Source organism: Aquarana catesbeiana, linkage group LG11, assembly GCF_042186555.1.
Source record: "Aquarana catesbeiana isolate 2022-GZ linkage group LG11, ASM4218655v1, whole genome shotgun sequence".
In the NCBI taxonomy this organism is placed as follows: Eukaryota; Metazoa; Chordata; class Amphibia; order Anura; family Ranidae; genus Aquarana; species Aquarana catesbeiana.
Genome location: NC_133334.1, coordinates 238,942,304 through 238,956,797, shown reverse-complemented (window position 1 = coordinate 238,956,797; position 14,494 = coordinate 238,942,304). Strand labels below are relative to the sequence as shown.

Genomic DNA, 14,494 nt, shown 5'->3' with positions numbered 1-14,494 from the left:
GGTCAAGCAAAAGAAAACACGAAGGTTGTAGGAACATATTTTGCAACTTTATATACTTAAGATAAGAGCCAGCCGGCAGAGAAAAATAATCACAGTTTATGTCTGAAGGGGACAGATGTTTGCTGAAATTATTACCCCACCCCCTCCCCATCTTAAAACGCTGCATGGTGACAACCGGCTAAAGCTGTATAACTTCTAAGTATTTGCATTAAGCGTATGATGCAATCTGTTGTGTTTTGGCAAGCCAGGGGTTAACAACCTCTCTCCGTTCAGTTCTAATATTTCCCTGCTCTGCTAGGTAGAAGTCCAGTCCACCGACTTCACGTGTCCTCCAAACTTATCAGTGCACAGAAGCTTCAGGAGAACATTTAATGCTTCCATGGCTGGTGTAAAGCACAGGCAGCAAATGCATGGGCTAAAGCATCAACGCACAGCCCATAGGCCAAATTATATGTGTGCAGGATGACACAGCAGACTAGGGGGGAGCATTAGCTTACTGGCAAGCCAATACTTAAAGATAGGATTAGATACAGCAAAAAAAAAAAAGACTTTTTACAAAAGATGGCACAACAAAATCTTCCAAATCCATCTTTGCTCATCCTTTGACTACAGATTAACTAGAATATGTACCTAAATAAACTGGAATAGGGGTCTGTAATCATTATCCAAACAGCAGTGTCACACAAAAGGTCAGATGTCAAAGGGTGATAGTTCGGTGTTTAGAAAACCAATGACTATTTTAGTTTTCCCTTTGGCTGGAGTGTCATAGGGGATATATGATCACAGATAGAAAAGGACGTCCATATATATATATATATATATATATATATATATATATATATATATATATATTTATTATTATTACTTTTTTTTTTTAATATCACTGTCTTAACATAATTAAGGTTATGCTAGCTGGGAGAATAAACCACACATCTATAGTGCATGCATTGAAAACGATGTCTCAAACAAGGTACCCTACGTCAGGAGATTGATATGTGATCATGACACTAATTACTGCTGCAATTAGACTTCCTTTCAAAGTTTGATGCTGCCTATTTGGTCCCCATACAACACGTTCTGCCTAGAGATATTGACACCATCCTCTGTAAGGCACACTGGCTTTCATAAAAAAAATAAAAATAAAATTATAATAATAATGCAAAGGAACTTTTCTAACTAATAAAAGCTAAATTCAATGCATTGTAGGCTGATTTTGAAAGAATTGTACTGAAGCAGTCAGGCAAGGCTTGGATTTGACAATGACATTGCAGAGAGGTGGAAAGAGTTATTATACATGATGAAGTCTGAGTGGGCAGATCATATCTAAAGGACAAAAGAGTAAAGGAAGTAGAACAGGTAACATCCATCAAATTAAGAAATTTACAAAAAAAAAGAGCCTACACTCAAAATGTATTAGTTGCCTAACGTGACTTGTATCTTTAGAAACAATGCTATCCCAAAATTCTGACTCTATTGACACCAATCCTGACACCTTGTGCCTCTTGCAAATTTAATTAAAAAAAAATAAACAGCATCATTTTTTTTTTTAGATCACACCCCAATGCAAATTCAGAATCAAAAACTGCAGTTTATTATTGTAGATTATTTTTTTCTTTTGATATGACCATAGGACATGAAATGACAGAGCACAAAATACATCACGTTTCGTTAGTAACTCAAAATATAAAAAAAAAATTTTGCACAGCAAAATATGGATAGGAAAACAAACAAACAAAAATAACATTATATAGCTGACACAGATTTCTATCTATTATGGATAAGTTTACGTTCATTTGTAAAAAGACATGTTATCAGTCCCTGATAATACATTTTCCTGGTTATTGCATTTAAGACTTGTGAAATTTGTAAAGCTACAGAAGATCCAGTTCTGCACCATAATATTAAACTGTAAATAATAAAAAAAAGATAATCTGCATTGTTTTAAAAAGTGTGCAGCAATGCCTTGATAACTGCATCATTTTTGTATTAGCGTTCTAAAACAAATTTGCATTTTATTTTATGCTTGCAGGTTATATCTTAGTGCAATTCAGTCCCAAATACTTCAATTTTTTTTAAAAATAATAAAAAAAACAAAAAACAAAAAAACAGACACTTTTGAATGCATCTACCCCTTGAATATACATAAGGCTATCTACCCTTTTAATACTTTGGTTTTAAAATACAGTCAGTGGTAAAGCTTGGGTTTTTTTTTTTTTTTTTAACACATACCCAACTTATATTTAAGTTGCAAGCACATGCGTTGGAAACTACCTTTAAAAATAGTCCCATTCCTATACCCCTTTCAACATCACGACAGTGAACAACTTAGTGCATCATCGGTAAAATATACTACATCTAAAATGGGTCTAACTTGTTCCATTAAAACTAAGACATTCCTTTATCTGTTGCAAACATTTAAGAAGCGCTCACAAATTCTACAGAAAATAAACATAAAAATATTTACTTCAAACCCATAGCATTCCACATTTGACAGCAACCAAATGCAAAAAAGGGTATTTTTTCTTTCCTTCTTTTTAAATAAAATTTAAGACCGTCATTAGCTCACATTTAGTCCCAACACAAGTTACTCAAAGTTGCTTATATTTTTTAGATTTTGCCACATTTAAATATGAAAAAATCCATTTTGCCATCTTTTGGAGGAAAAGCAATCAGTGCATTTTAAAATAATAACAAAGACATTTTGCAACTACGCAAAATTAAAACAAAACAAAAAAAAAAAAGCATTGTTTATTTCTCTAGCAGATGTAAATGTTAGGGGAAGATCTAGATTGCACTTTTTTGTCTTTAAGTGATGAGTAACAAAAAAAATAATAATAATGTCATGCCATATTTTGTCCAGAAGTCCATTTTCCAAGCAAAAGAAAAAACAAAAAACAAAACAAAACAAAAAATAATTATACCATACATGTCCAGCATGCAGGGCCTTCTTAATAATATATTGTCTATTTTTCCATAAAGTCTTATGACATTTACAGTTCTTTGTTGCCAAGACATAACAGCAAGCACAATGCATGAGATGAGCATGGATTTTAATGGCAGGCCAGTTTCAGTCATTCTTGGCCATACAGTCACATGAAAAACTGAAGTTTTGATGAAGAGGCTTCATTTTGGCAGGTTGCTTTACACGTCATCCCCTCATATTTTTTTTTTGTTTGTTTTAGGTCAGCAACTCTCAAAATGATGAATTCAGCGAGACAGTCTAAAAATTCACATTTTTTTTTTTTTTTTTTATTGCAAGCTCATATGAAGGACTCGAGATGGCAACAATTCTGCTTTTTCTCTTTCTTTCTGTCTTTGACACAGCAAGCTCATAAACTCATGACCTTTAAAAAAAAAAAAAATAGGAAAACGTAAAGCGGATGGTATTAAAGAGTAATCTTCATATGAGTGCAAAGAGTGTTAGATAGGTGTAAGGCAAGCCCAGAAAAGCATGGAAAGAAAGTAGTAAAATAAAAGACCTAATAGAACCCTCCCATCTTCCCAGAATTATAGGAAATAAAAGCACTGAAGACAGCTAACTGTAAAAACTTCTAAGTTTCTAGTGCAATGAACACATTGTTATTTCTATACCAAGTCAAAAAAGTGGACAGGACCTCAATACATTTTTTTATTCTTTTTTAGCATAACCGATACAACATACCTCCATGATATATGGGATATAAAGCATGCCAAGGTAATACTATTGCTTAAATTAGTCCACTGCCAACTGTCTAGCCTGTGATGCAGCTTTAATATGAGCAATTAAAGATTTCATTACAGCTCACCGAAGCAGTTAAGATTGATATCTATCTTCTATGGGCTGGTTGTCTGGGTAAAAGTCCTCAAGACTTAGGCTACTCATTGACACAAGGCAGCAATCTCCAGACTTGTGGCAGTTTCCTCCTTGATAGAGTTTCATACAAACAATTTTTCTACTAACGCTAATGACTTCCTCAATAGAGAAAATACAATGCTCGCTGAATACACACATGACAGTGACAGTCAATACCGAGAAGGTGCAGCAAATGCATGTGTATTGCTTACGATCATCGTAAGATGAGAAAAAGGTTTTCCGCTTGGTGGAAAATGGTTAAAAAAATTCCACTTCGACAGAGCGATTTTAATTTTTTTTTTTACAAATAATGGTCTGTCGCGAGGACTGCTTTTTCTAAAAAAATAAATAAAAAACATTTTTAAAAATTGCGCCTTTTTTTTTTAAAAATAGAATATGAAAGCGTGACTCAACATCACAAGTTTGGACTGCTATCTTATGTTTGTGAGTAGCCAACTTTCTAAGTTCTGATGTATGAAGGTGTACAACTGACTAGTGTAGGATGGGTATGACGGAAAAGATTAATTGACTATTTAGAAAGGTGGACCTGTGTTCCCTTATATTAAGAAATGCTCAACTTACTAAGCATCCCTGCCACCCTCCTAAAAAATAAAGCATAGCTGCCAACACTTTAAAATAAATGACAGGGACACTCTGGCGTTAGGCTAGTGAATGGTCCTGCTTGCAAAATAGTGTCTCAAAGAGTAGAGCTAGATACATATCCATAAACTATTTATTGTTTTAAATCAAGTTAATCTAAACATGCATTATTGCTTTCTAAACACTGACTGCCAATAAATAATAACTTGAACATTCCAATGCTAAATAAGAATTTTATTCTGCAGCTGCCTAGTCATGAAAACTATGAAATTAGGACTGTCCATCCAATACAAATCAACTAGTAACTGTATAGAACTGGCTGCTCTTCTAAAAATCCTTCCAACTTTTAAAAGTGCACCAGAATTGAGCTATTATTATAAAGTATGGGCATGCAAGACTATGAAATGCAGAAGGGGCAAGGTAAATCAATGCAGGACAGAAAAAAAAGGTTAGAAAATGGACTGTTGTCATTTTAAGAAAGGGGGGGGGGGGGTAGGAACTTTTAGGGAATTAAAGGGAACACGAGTACAAGTTATGGCCAACTCCTGAGTACAGAAGAAGAGAGCAGGATGAGTTTATTGCCAGAGAGATGGGGAAATAAGATGTGGTCACCCCCCAAAGACTTTGAGCATTCAGAGTTAATGCAGCATGTGGACCAGGAAAGGTTTAATAAGGTCCCACACCCCACTGGATATAGTAGAAGAGGGCATGATACATTTCTAGCCAGGGTGATGAGATAATGTGAAATATCTGGATAGGATGTGAATAGTCTGTCCAGAGAAGAGTCTGGACGTGAACAGTTAACACAACAGGGGCACCCTGTGGACAGCAAAGGGTTTAGTAAGGGTCCTCTACCCCAGCAGGTATAATAAAAGAGGGCAGGATGAGCATCTAGCTAGGGTTACTGAGAAATGAAAAGGGGATACAAGAGATTCTCTGAACATGCAGAGTTAATACAACAGGGGCACCGTGTGGACAAGGAAGAGTTTAGTAAGCGTCCCACACCCAACTGTGTATAGTAGAAGAGTGCAAGACAAGTTCCTAGCTAGGGTGAAGACAGCATGAGATGAGAAATAAGTAGAGTTTCTGCACATACAGAGTTAATACAACAGAGGCACCAAGCGGACAAGGAATGGTTTAGTAATAGTTTCTTGCACTACTGGGTAGATTAGAAGACAGTTTTAAGCCAGAAGGGAGGAAAGACGAGATGTGTCACCCCAAGAGGCTAAGATTTATTACAGCCTGGGCACCGTGTGGGCAAGGATGGGTTTAGTAAGGTCCCATATCCCAATAGGTATAGCAGAAAAAGAGTAGGATAAATGTCTAGACAAACTAAAGGAGAAATTACATTTGGTCACCCCAAGAGGCTAAGAGTTAATACAGCATGGCAGCATATGAGCAGATAGGTTTATGAGATCCTATGGCCCAATGGGTATAATAGAAGATGGTAGAATGAGTTTCTAGCCATAGTGAAGGAGAAATGGCATGTGGTCAACCCAAGGAGCTATCACTTGTTTGCAGCATGGGCATCATATGGTCAGGAGCAAGTTTAGTAAAGTCCTACACCACAATGGATATAGCATAAAAGGACAGGATATGTTTCCAGCCAAAATAAATCATTAATAGCATGTGGTCACCTCAAGAGGCTATAAGTTAATACAGCATGGGCACCATGTGGGCAACAAAGGGTTTAATAAGGTCCCACATTTCAATGGGTATAGTAGAAAAGGGCAGGATGAGTTTCTAGACAAAGTAAAGAAACAGCATAGAGGCGCTAAGAGTTAATACAACAGGGGTACCATGTAGACATTGTATGGTCCCTCACCTCAGTGGGTATAGTTGAAAATAGCAAAGTAAATGAGAAATTACATGTGGTCAACCCAAGAGGCTAGATGGCAATACAGCATGGACAACATATGAGCAAAGAAGTGTTTAGTAGGGTCTCACATAGTAGAAGAGCGCACAATGAGTTCCTAGTCAGAGTAAAGAAGAAAGAAGGTGATTAGACCAAGAGGTGAGGAGTTAATACAGCTAGGGCATCATGTGGGCAAGGATGTGTTTAATAAGGTTGCACATAGTAGAAAATGGCACAATAAGTTTCTAGCAAAAGTGAAGAAGAAATAAGGAGCTCAGCCCAAGAGGCTAAGAGTGAGTACAGTATGGGCACCATATGGGCAAGGGTTTAATAAGGTCCCACACCCCAATGGGCATAGTAGAAGAGGGCAGAATAGGCTCCCTGACAAAGTAAAGGAAAAAAACATGTGGTCAACCCAAACATTAATAGAGCATGGGTACCATGTGGGCAGAAAATGGGTGACAGGTTGAGTTTCTACACAAACTGAAGGAGATATAACATAAAGGCTAAGATTTAGTACAACATGTGCACCATATGGGCAAAGCAGGGTATAGTAAGCACCCACGTCCAAATAGATATAATAGAAGAGGTCAAGAAGGGTTTGTAGTCAAAAGTCTGGAAGAAATTAAATGGGGCAACTAAAAAGTTAATTTAGTATGGGCAAGAAAGGTTTTAGTAACTTCCCACATTCAAATAGGTATAGTAGAAAAGGTTAAGTAAGGTTTCAAGGTAAAGTCAGGAAGAAATGATATGGGGACAATTCAAAAGTTAACACAGCATGGGCACCATATGGGCAAGAAAGGGTTTAGTGAGGTCACACATCGGAACAGGTGTAGAAGAGATTAGGGTGGGTTTCTAGACAAAGTAGGGAAGAAACGACATGGGGGCAACTCAAAAGTTAATGCAGTATGGGCAAGAAAGGGTATAGTAGACTCCCACATTGAAAGAGGTATAGTAGAAAAGGTCAAGATGGGTTTCTATAGAGTCAAGAACTGACATGGGGGCAACTCAAAAGTTAATGCAGTATGGGCAAAAAGGGTATAGTAGACTCCCATATTGGAAGATGTATAGAAGAGGTCAAGATGGTTTTCTAGATACCCTCAAGAAATAATAAGGGGGCAACTGAAAAGTTAATGCAATATGGGCACCATATGGGCAAGAAAGGGTTTAGTAAGGCCCCACATCAGAACAGGTGTAGAAGAGGTTAAGATGGGTTTCTAGACAAAGTCAGGAAGAAACAACATGGGGGCAACTCAAAAGTTAATGCAGTATGGGCACCATAAGGGCAAGAAAGGTTATAGTAGGCTCCCACATTGTAATAGGTAAACTAGAAGAGGTCAAGATGGGTTTCTAGACAAAGTAAAGAAATGAAATGGGTGGAACTAACACGTTAATGCAATACGGGTACCATATGGGCAAGAAAGGGTTTAGTAAAGTCCTACACCCCAAGGGTCAGGATACGTTTCAGGAAAAGTGAAGGAGAACCCACCTAATACATCATGGGCACCATGGAAGGGTTGAGTAAGGGTCCCTCACCCCACCCCCAGACAGGTATTTGGGAGAGAAGGGAAGGGCTCAGGGGTGAGACTCACATGAAATACTCCGGAGAGGATGGATTTTCACTGTTGCTGGAGCCGTTTTCTCGGAAGCCGCTTCCCAGGAGCTTCTCATACTTTTCCTTGTAGGCATCCCTCTCCCGAAGCAGCCTGGAGATCTCCTGCTTGAGGTGCTCCACTTGCTGCAGCAGCTGGTTCTTCTCGGACTCCAGGACGTGCCTCTGCTGCACCCTCTTGAAGCGGCACGACTGAGCGTAGCCCCGGTTCTTCAGGGTCCTCCTCTTCTGCTTCAGCCGGATCACCTCCTCCTTGCTGACCCCCCGCAGCTGCCGGTTGAGCTCCCGCACGGACATGGTGACCAGCTGCTCGTCGGAGAAGCGATCGTCGAAGTGCAGGTGGTGGTGGTGGTGATGATGGTGGTGGGGCGCCGGATGCATCCCGGAGGAAGCCGGGGAGACTCCGCTGCTGCCGGAGGAAGTCTGCAGCCCTCCTGCCCCGGGGTGGTGGTGATGGTGGTGGTGGTGGGGCGCCCCGTTTTGCGCGGCGGCTGCGATCACTGCGGAGACCACCGCGGCGGCGGAGCCGAGTTCCTCCCCGGGCATGGCCCCCGAGGAGCCGCCGTACTGCTGCGCAGCCCGGGCGAAGCCATCGTAGCCGCCCTGCTGGAGTTGCTGCTGCTGCTGTTGTTGCTGCTGCTGCTGGGGATTGCCGCCGTTGCTGATCAGCGCTTCCACCGCGTCCTCCGGGCTGAAGCCCAGCGCCTCCGGGTTGATCTGCTGGGGGTAGCCGGTCATCCAGTAGTAGTCTTCTAGGTGGCTCTTTTGGTCGCTCCCGGAGCTCGGGCTAGGCGCCGAGAAGCTCGGGGAAGGGGGAACCGAGCTGCAGGGCGTGCTCATCGGGGTGGAAGACAGCGATCCCCCGGCGATCAGGCGGCCGCACTGGCTGATGATGCGGTCGGTCTCCACCGGCTCCTTCTTCACTTCGAACTTCATCAGATCGAAGTCATTAACATATTCCATGGCCAGGGGACTGGTGGGCAGGTCGGAGCTGCTCATTGCCAGATCTGATGCCATCCTTCTGCTGCTCGCAGCCCTCCACACTGGGGGCACCACACTACCGCCACTACCGGGAGGAGGAACGGGCACCGGGAGAGCCAGCTTGCTGCGGTGATCGCTTCTCTCCCCCCTCCCCCCCAAAAAAATAAAACCACCAAAAAAAAAGAATAAGAATCACAGGAGCCCGCCGGCGGAGGACATACCGGGGGGCCACCGACCTCTTCCCCCAACTCTTACTACACAACACACTTCATAGTCCCGGGACCGGAGAGGAGGAGGAGGAGGAAGAGGAGGAGGGGGGGAAGTGCGGAGCCGGTCAGGACTGGGGGACACCGCTCCGGATTTTTTCACCGATCCGTCCACCGAGCACTTTAAAAGCATTGCTGCGTTTTATAGGCGGCGTGACGTCACGGCCCGGACTGGGCACGGCGGGCCAATGGGAGGACGGATCCCCGGACCTCATTAGCATAATAGTACGAGATAAACTTCCAGGAGGGGAACTGTCAATCAGACGCCGCGATCAGCTGACTGTCAGCCGGGAGAGGACCGGCATTAACCCCTACCGGCCGGGACCCGAGGGGGGGGGGTCCATTCCGAGCTGCAAAGAGTTAACTCTCCTGATATCGGAGGGGGGATTATAGATAGGACTTTATACAATCAGCCTGATCAGTCCGGGATCCCGGGGGTTAATCCTGAGCGGAGGGGGTGGGGGGGGGGGGGATTGATGGAACTTTATACAGTTAGCACAGAGGAGAGATTCGGGACCCCCAATAATGGGGAGGGGAGGGGGGTCTACATTGTCTGACTGCAACTAGAGATCGGAAGGATGTGCACACTGCAATTATATAATAATATATAATGTCTGATATCATATGTATAGAGAGGGGGGGGGGGTGAGTAGAGCATAGAGAAGGGGATGATGGAGAGGAGGAGGGGGGGGGGGGTAGAGGAAAAGGGGGGAGAAAATAGAAATGGGATGATAGAAAGAAGTGAGGAGGGAAGAAAAGAGGAGAGGGGGAGAGGAGTGCAAGGGGGTAGCAAAGAGAAATGGGAGAGCAGAGAGTTGAAAGAAGTGAGCAATGGGGGGGGGGGGGGGAGTATAGAGGGGGTAGGAAGGATAGAGAGGGGGAGAAGTAAGCAATTGGGGGGGGGTATAGAGGGGGCAGGAAGGATAGAGAGGGGGAGAAGTGAGCAATTGGGGGGGGTATAGAGGGGGCAGGAAGGATAGAGAGGGGGAGAAGTAAGCAATTGGGGGGTATAGAGGGGGCAGGAAGGATAGAGAGGGGGAGAAGTGAGCAATGGGGGGGGGGGGAATGGGGAGAAGAGAGCAAGGGAGGGGGAGCAACAGGGGAGAGAGAGGAGAGAAGTGGGGGAGGGGGTAAAGAGGTTAGAGAGAAGATAGAGTGGGGAGATGAGAGCTCTGGGTGGGGGGGGGGGGGTAGAGAGGAGGAAAAAAGGGAAGAGGAGGGCAATGGGGGGGGGGGGGGGGAGTAGAGAGTGGAAAGAAAAGATAGATGGGGAGGGAGAGAAGGGGAGAGTAACAGGAGGGAGAAGAGAGCCATTGGGAGGGGTGGTTAGAAAGGGGGAGAGAGAGGGAAGGGGGTAGAACAGAGAGGTGGGTGAAGAGAGCAATGGGGGAGGGGGGTAGAGAGAATGGGGAAGCAATGGGGGGGGGGTGACAAAAGATAGAGGGGGAGGAGAGAAGGGGAGAGTAAGAGGAGGGAGAGGAGAGCCATAGGGAGCGGGGATAGAAAGGGGGAGAGAGGGGAGGAGGAGTGCAGGGGGTAGAACAGAGAGGTGTGAGAGGAGAGCAATGGGGGGGGGGGGGTAGAGGAAGGAGAGGAGGGACAGAAAGGGGGTGAAGGGGGGAAGAGAGGAGTACAATGGGTTAGGGAAGGGAGTGAGAGGGCAAGGTGGAGAGCACAGAGGTGTGGTGGTGGTGGTGGTGGGGGGGGGATGTAATTTAGTAAATGAATTAATATTTTCTATATATAAAACAATGTGAAGGGATGTGGAGCCATTGTACATCTAAAGAGCACACTGCACACATTATCAGACTGATTACATAAAGGAGCTGGGAATGCAGACTAGAAGAAGAGTCCCTTCAATCAACCAATCATGTGAAAAGCAATCCTGGGTAATAATGGTAATTGGATCATTAAAGTGAATCTTCTCTTTTTCAGTGAACATCCTGGACTCCTTTAGTAAATCCTTCCCATCAAATGAGGCCATGCTGTGTCCATCCCCTGCACAGAACTCTCCTGCTCCGTGCTCTGCATGCTGTATATACAATGTGACAGCTAGGTGTCTGTACAGTATAGCTCTTTGTAGATGGAGGAGTGAGGAGGGATCATTGCTGCATGTCACACACCGCCAGGCTCATCCACTATTGGGGTTGGTGAGCCTATCCCACCCTCCTCCCACCCCAGCTGCCCCCCTCTCTGTAATCTGAGCAAGCTTCACTCTGCCCTTTGCACTTTCACATTTAACTATTTCTATACTGTATGGTGAGAAGGAAAAAAAAACATCTCCCAGGACACAGTGACAGGAGGAGGCCTCAGGGTTACCATGTGTGCTTTAAAGTAGATACATTGTATTACATTGTATGACACTGAGTGTGGAATGAAAGACTTATATTTAAGTATTACTTATATTTATATATAGACTATACTTATCATGGAGAGGATGGAAGGTGCTGAATTAATTATTATTGAAGGTGATTGGTTGCAAAGTTTAATATGTAGCCTTTAGATTGTAAGCTCCATGAGCAAGTCCCTTCTGTTCCTTCTGTATTAGACTGTATAGTAATCATACTGTCTCCCTTTATATGGTAAAGTGCAGTGCAAACTGTTGGTGCTATATAAATCCTGTATAATAATAATATAAACAAAATAATAATAATAAAAACAATGATAATAGTAATAATAAAAACAATAATTATAATAACAATAATAATATTACTGTAACCACAGTGAGTCCGATAATTTCACAAATTCTATAGGAATATATTTATATCTCAGATCATATTATAGAGGAAACCCATACCAGACACCCCCTTTACACACACACAAGCTTAGGAATATACTATAATACATAGGGATTGATTTACTAAAACTGGAGCAGCTGTGCATAGTGACCAATCAGCTTCTAACTTCAGCTTGTTCAATTAATCTTTGACAATAAAACCTGGAAGCTGATTGGTTACTATGCAGAACTGCACCAGCCTCTGTGTGCACCAGTTTTAGTAAATCTCCCCCAATAGAGAGAACCCTTCCAAACACACAAACTCCACATTGCTAGCATCCTTCAGGCATTGAATCCAGTAGCCAAGCGCTGCAAGGCCGACCAAATAGAAAGAGGGATCACTCTACACATATACTGCATTTTTAGCGATTCGATAAAAAGATTTCACTTTCGTTTTCGATTTCCAAACTATTGTACAGATATCATTGAATGGAGAATTCTAGCAAAATCCAAATACATAAAAATGAATAGCATAAGGATAAAGGAGCCAAAACAGCTTTTTCTGCAATATTCACTGTCAATCTAGAGATTTCCCCCGCAGTGCTTTTTTTTTTTTTTTGCCTCTAGAGGTCCTCAGTCTGATGGCCAGCTGGCCAGCATTATTCAACCCCTTTGCTCTGAGCCCAGGTCGTTCTGGATCTACCCCAGCCTGTGACTGAACAGTGAAAGAAGCAGCAACACAGTGAGGTGCTCATCTCTCTGCCACTCTGCTTTCTCCCTCAATCAGCATGCTTTTTATCTGCATATGAACTGATTCCTTGTGCTGCTTAATACTCTCATACTGCAGCCCTGCTGTACAGGAACTGTAAAAGGCTGATACCAGGTCAGATATTGCTTGCATCTTTAAATACATTACATTAAGGCTTAGTTTACACTTACAGATGGGACTGAGCATGGGTGCGTTTCCATGTGTTTTCTCACTTTCTCATGGATCACATGTAGGGAAGCCCATTCATTTCAATAGGCTGCCCTACATGGCAGAAACATGTAAAAGAAGTCCTCGATTTAAAAAAAAAAAAAAAGAACACACCACACTGATCTCATGGTGCTATGGCACCATATGGTTTGGTGTGTGCAAAAACGCACTCATTTGCAGATGCGTGGTGGTGGTGGTGGTGGGGGGGGGGGGGGGCCTACTAACAATAAATGGCACCACCGCATGTCTGATAAAGGGCTGTGCATTTTTTGTGCTTGTCAGGAAAAAGCACGATTTTGCACACATTCCTGGCATGTACAGATGTGATCCCAGCCTAAATAATGTAGTAATGATCACACAGCTGCATTAAAGCGTTTGTTACTCCAGTATTTCATATTCCTAATATGTCCCTGCTGTACCATATACTTGTATGAAAAAGTCTCCTGTTCTCTTTGTATGGCTTCCTTTGTGTAAAATCCCTGGTGATCCTGGCAGTCCCTCTGCTGACCACACTAAGCAGGAGAGCACACCATGGTTAGTTCTCGACACCGCAACTTTATTATAATATATATATATATATATATATATATATATATATATATATATATATATATATATATATATATATATATATATATATATATATATATATATACTGTAGATCAATATATATATATATATATATATATATATATATATATATATATATATATATACTCTCTCTCTCTCTCTCTCTCTCTCTATGTATATATATATATATATATATATATATATATATATATATATATATATACTTAATCTACACTTCTATGTAATGTAGATAAATAAATATATATATAGATAGATATAAATATGTATATATTTATATACACTAATATATATATATATATATATATATATATATATATATATATATATACTGTAGATCAATATATATATATATATACTCTCTCTCTCTATCTCTCTCTCTATATATGTATATGTATATATATATATATATATATATATATATATATATATATACTTAATCAGAACTTGATATTGGCCATACTGGGACTTGTAGTTCCACAACAGCTGGAGAATCATAGGTTGCTTATGCTTGTTTTATATATATATATATATAAATAGATAGATAGATAGATAGATAGATAGATAGATAGATAGATAGATAGATAGGTAGATCGATAGATATACATATCTCTCTCTCTCTCTATATATAGATATATACCTCTATAGCTCTCTATATATAGATATATCTATATATATCTATACCTAATTTCGTTATAATATTGATACAAGTTCCTAAAATGCATATGCTAAAATTTCTAAGTTCTTATATATTACATCAATTTTTTTTTTTTTTCATATTTAAAAAAAAATCAAGAAATGATTATCTGCGCTCCATTTACCAATCACTGTTTTAATATCCAACAGTCAAAGATCAATAATGTTTTTTCAGGACCCTGTGAACGGCTATTTACACGTTATATTTAGTAATATATTGTAGTCTTTATCCTCACTGTAAGCTCACAAAAAACATTTGCTGGATTTCCATTTAGAACAGTGTGTCAGGATGTGAAATTGAAATGTTACACTTATAAGAAGTGCATTGACAGTGCTTACGCCTTTGGCCCTTTTATTTATCCTGTTAAACTG

At 41.2% G+C, this 14,494-nt stretch overlaps 1 protein-coding gene across 1 annotated transcript; it reads right to left on the bottom strand.

The window, feature by feature from the left end:
- Window positions 1–1,568: 1,568 nt before the first annotated feature.
- Window positions 1,569–9,295, bottom strand: MAF (MAF bZIP transcription factor). Its single transcript, XM_073605545.1, has 2 exons — window positions 7,880–9,295; window positions 1,569–3,344 (listed from the first exon to the last, which is right to left on the bottom strand). The coding sequence occupies exons 1-2, from the start codon at window positions 8,914–8,916 to the stop codon at window positions 3,338–3,340; spliced, it is 1,044 nt and encodes a 347-aa protein (XP_073461646.1). The 5' UTR covers window positions 8,917–9,295; the 3' UTR covers window positions 1,569–3,337.
- Window positions 9,296–14,494: the final 5,199 nt, after the last annotated feature.

Bases quoted from the DNA above. Each gene is read 5' to 3' on its own strand.
- MAF (XM_073605545.1), bottom strand. From the start codon at position 8,916: ATGGCATCAGATCTGGCAATGAGCAGCTCCGACCTGCCCACCAGTCCC.